Below are 3,862 nucleotides of genomic sequence, written 5' to 3' on the forward strand. Positions count from 1 at the left end.
AACTTTACTTGGAGCGTCTCCACATTTTTATTAATAGAAAAGCTGTCTTTTAGTAGAGGCGTTGGGGTTTGCCCATGGTACTCTTGACGTACAGGGCACGCACGTTCTGCCAGTTCTTCTTCAGCAGAGACACAAGGAAGTTCACGGCGAGGTGGATGTTGTACACGAGCTCCTCCTCCGTCATCTTCACATGTCCTACGGCAACAGCCAGACACAGCACCTACAGCACAACGTGAGGATCAATAGATTATTAAGAAACCCAACGACCATCAAGTACAACCTCAACATTCACAAGAGATAGCGGCGTAAAATAACTTCAACCCAACATGTGTAATGCGGATACAGATTCCCGGGCTTTGTAACAATCACTTCCCGTTTTCAATTCATGAGCCGTAAACCTCACTGTGTGGAAGTGAGTCATTTCTTTAAGTTTAGGGCAACATGAAAATGTAACCGATACATAGATGGGATTTTGTTGATGGGAATAAGTTCAAGTGTTGCTGAACGTACCTTCTTCATCTGGAATTTGATGGTGGATTTGACCTCATCCACCTTGGTGTTCAGGTTCTCATTGTGAGTCAGCAGGGAGGGGAACTTGCCAGCCTTGTTCAGCCCAGGGCCGAGGATACGAGGGATCTGCTTGATCAGAGACTCAGAGGCCAGGAAGGCGTCGTACTTTTTGGCTGGAGGGAAAGGGAGAAACACCAATGTTATAAAATAACTCCTGCAGGACTTTAATCAAATCAGCCGTTTTCAGAGTCACGACGCCCACTTCGTACCGAGCTTCTTGACCATCTTCTTGTTCTTGTTGAGCTTCTTGAGAGCCTCGATGTCCATGTGTGGCAGCTCAGCAACTTTGGCTTCGTCACAATGCTGCTGGTCTCCAAGGACGCACACGGAGAACTTGGGCCTGGGGAGAGTCTTCAGCCTGCAGATTCACAAAGCGGTTCGACGCTGCTCACAACCCCACATCCAGCATCAGTTGGAAGAAAGGCAGGGTATGGTTGAGACGCGCTCATAGTCTGCATGAATACTCCTTATTCTGGTTTACAAAATCATTTTGTAGATCACATGGAAACTAGAATAAATTAATTGACAGATGACAAATATTCTCTTCTCAAATACATTGCCATTCCCAAATGACCCCTCCCTCATTTTACTATGCAATAGAATAAATCTTACCCATACCACCACTGTGGCCGGTGTCCAGCTGACCTCTTTGGTCGGCTAGAGGACATGAACTTAGCAGCTCAGGCTCTCAAAACCTTCCCTCATGTTTTAAGACCCAGGGTAGGGGTCCGTCTGCTTCACCTCCACCAGCCAGGCTGGGCGGCTCAGTCAGACTACCCAGAGTACTTCTCTATGTCTGCCCCTGGCCTGTCTGGACTTGGTCTCACTTTTTAAGTTTAGCAACCAATTGCCACATGACGGGCTGTTTGCATCCTCAGACAGGGCTGGCGGCACACAGGGAAAAGGTCGGGTGAAACAGTAAATGGTCGAACCTGACGGTGCCGGAGAAACGCTTGTCCTTTTGGGGATCGTAGTTTTTCAAGCTGATCTGCAGCTCCACCGACTCCGTAAACCTAAAAACAGACAAAGTTACAGTCTCCCGTTCGTTCAGCTCGAGGCACAAGGTTTTAACAGCTTGCCCACGTTAACTCACTTCCTCGTTTTGGTCTGAGAGCCCTGCAGGACCTCCTTCACCGCTTCATACAACATATCCCTGGAGACCTTACTGGAACACAAATATCACCAAAGAGATTAGGGCCATCATTAGTGCAACAGCTACAGAAAGACATACTTCCGCTGGACGAGCATCACACAAATTGGTAAAAACTTCAAAAATAATGCAATAAATATCATCTGTGCGATCTAATGTGAACATCGGGTGAGTGATTGTTTCCTATAACACATGTTTAAAGGCTGGATGCCGGTGGATTGTTTCTGGTGTCCCGACGTTACAGCGGCAGATGAGCCGGTGCTTCCCGTCACGTTTAGCTTCACCGAACTCCGAATAACTGCACTAAATAACTCAACTTCCGCCAACGATAACAAGACGCAGGTCTTAAACGAGTATTACAGCACGTTTAAATGTTGAAACAGTTTATGCATTCTTATTTATTAGTTATCCTGAGTCTGACCTCATTTTTGCGGCTGGTTCCTCTCCACTCGCTACGTTGAAAAAGAAAGAGCAACCGGAAGTTACGCGCAATAAAGGCGTCCGTGTGTCCACGTCACCAAAAAGCGCAGAAGACGTTTTTTTCTCCACAACTTTATTGACATCATTCTTCTTCTTCTTCTATGGTGTTTTACGGCAGCTTGCATCCTTTTAGTTGCACTACTGCCATCTTCCGGTTCCTAGCTACTATACTTTCCCCATCAGTCCTGTTGCTCGCAAAAATTGCATGAAACACCCTCTTTCTCTTCCCTTCATCCCTAGTCTCTCCATTTCTTCCAACATGACCTTCCTTTCTGACCTGTATTTATTGCATGTGGTAACAACATGGTGCCTGGCAGTGCTCACAAAGTCCAGTTGGGTGTTTCCCCATCACAAATAATGTGCTGCATAAATAGCTGTGCCCAATCCTCAATCTTGCCATTGTGACTTCTTCCCTCCTATTTCCTCCCCTGACTTTTACCCCTCTTTTACTCTGAAATGAGTACAAGTGTTCCCCTCTCCTCCTGGTCCCATTGACTGCACACTTTTACCCCCTCACACTACTCTGAATTGGTACATGTCTCCTCCCCTCCCTCCTCCCACACCTGTTGATATTTTCCTTGATGATGCCCTTTCCCTCTGCTTTTGATAACTTAAGATCTACTTGTACTCTGTTTTCCTTTAGCTTGTTTGGCTAGCTTGTCCACTTTCTCATTCCCTCTGATACCTACATGAGCCGCACCATAAAAATACTACTTCAATGCCTTGCTCCACTGCTCTTGAGCTCATTGTCAATATTTTAAACAGTAGATCACTTCAGACTGGCGAGTGCCGACATGGAGAGTCACTGCAAGGACTTTGCCTGGTCTTTGTTTCTCAATCCACTCTAATGCCAAGACAAGTGCATACAATTCAACTGAATACACAGCCAGAAAATCCGAAGTGCGTGTATATTTCATAATTTTGCTCGGGACTGAAACAGCAGACCCTGTACTGCCTGCAACTGGATCTTTAGATCCATCAGTGAAAAACCTGCACATGCTCTACGTTTTTTCAGCTGTGTACTCATAGAACTCACTCACTAGATCAGGATTCTTTTGTTTTACCTTGATCTGCAGCAACTCCATGTCTACCTCTGGTTCCTTCAGCAACCACACAGGAGTTATTGGCCAAGTGACAGTAGGGATCTATCCAGCCAAAACTCGTCTTTGGCACTTGCCTTCCTCCAAACATGCCTGTACTTTTTTAGTTGGATGACTACCCTCATGACCTCTCAAATTTATCCAATAATTAACCAGCAGTTGCTTTCTGCGAAGACCAGTGCATTTTCCTCTCTACTTGGATGGGCGCACACAGGTGATGTTCTTACTTACTGCCCTATAGATCTCAGGGCCCTGGCCTGGATAACATCTACCATATGCTACACAACCATAATCTAATCTGGATTTAATTAAAGCTTTGTACATGTGCAGCAGAGATGCAACCTCTGCTCCCCAGTCCAACCCTACCAGACATCTCAATACATTAATTACTTTTTTTTAATGTGGTCCTTCCATGTTAATCTGCTGTCAAAGTGTACTCTAAAGAAACGTCTCTACTATTTCTAAATTGCTCCCATACAGCTTCAGCTGACAGTTTCCCCTCTTTCTCCGTCTTGTAAATAGCATCGTTTTTCTGCTGAAAATCTGAATCCCCATTTCTTCC

General features: G+C 45.5%; 1 protein-coding gene across 1 annotated transcript; it reads right to left on the bottom strand.

Annotated features, from left to right (window-relative positions):
- rpl10a (ribosomal protein L10a) lies at positions 1–2,193 on the bottom strand. Its single transcript, XM_056423068.1, has 6 exons — positions 2,142–2,193; positions 1,664–1,735; positions 1,503–1,583; positions 780–928; positions 511–683; positions 1–220 (listed from the first exon to the last, which is right to left on the bottom strand). The coding sequence occupies exons 1-6, from the start codon at positions 2,144–2,146 to the stop codon at positions 50–52; spliced, it is 651 nt and encodes a 216-aa protein (XP_056279043.1). The 5' UTR covers positions 2,147–2,193; the 3' UTR covers positions 1–49.
- Between the last annotated feature and the right edge of the window lie 1,669 nt (positions 2,194–3,862).

Source organism: Pseudoliparis swirei, chromosome 9 (assembly GCF_029220125.1).
Source record: "Pseudoliparis swirei isolate HS2019 ecotype Mariana Trench chromosome 9, NWPU_hadal_v1, whole genome shotgun sequence".
Lineage (NCBI taxonomy): Eukaryota > Metazoa > Chordata > Actinopteri > Perciformes > Liparidae > Pseudoliparis > Pseudoliparis swirei.

Bases quoted from the DNA above. Each gene is read 5' to 3' on its own strand.
- rpl10a (XM_056423068.1), bottom strand. The intron at 684-779 runs GTACGAAGTGGG...CTTTCCCTCCAG, and splicing joins GAAGATGGTCAAGAAGCTCG to CCAAAAAGTACGACGCCTTC. The intron at 221-510 runs GTACGTTCAGCA...GTTGTGCTGTAG, and splicing joins TCAAATTCCAGATGAAGAAG to GTGCTGTGTCTGGCTGTTGC.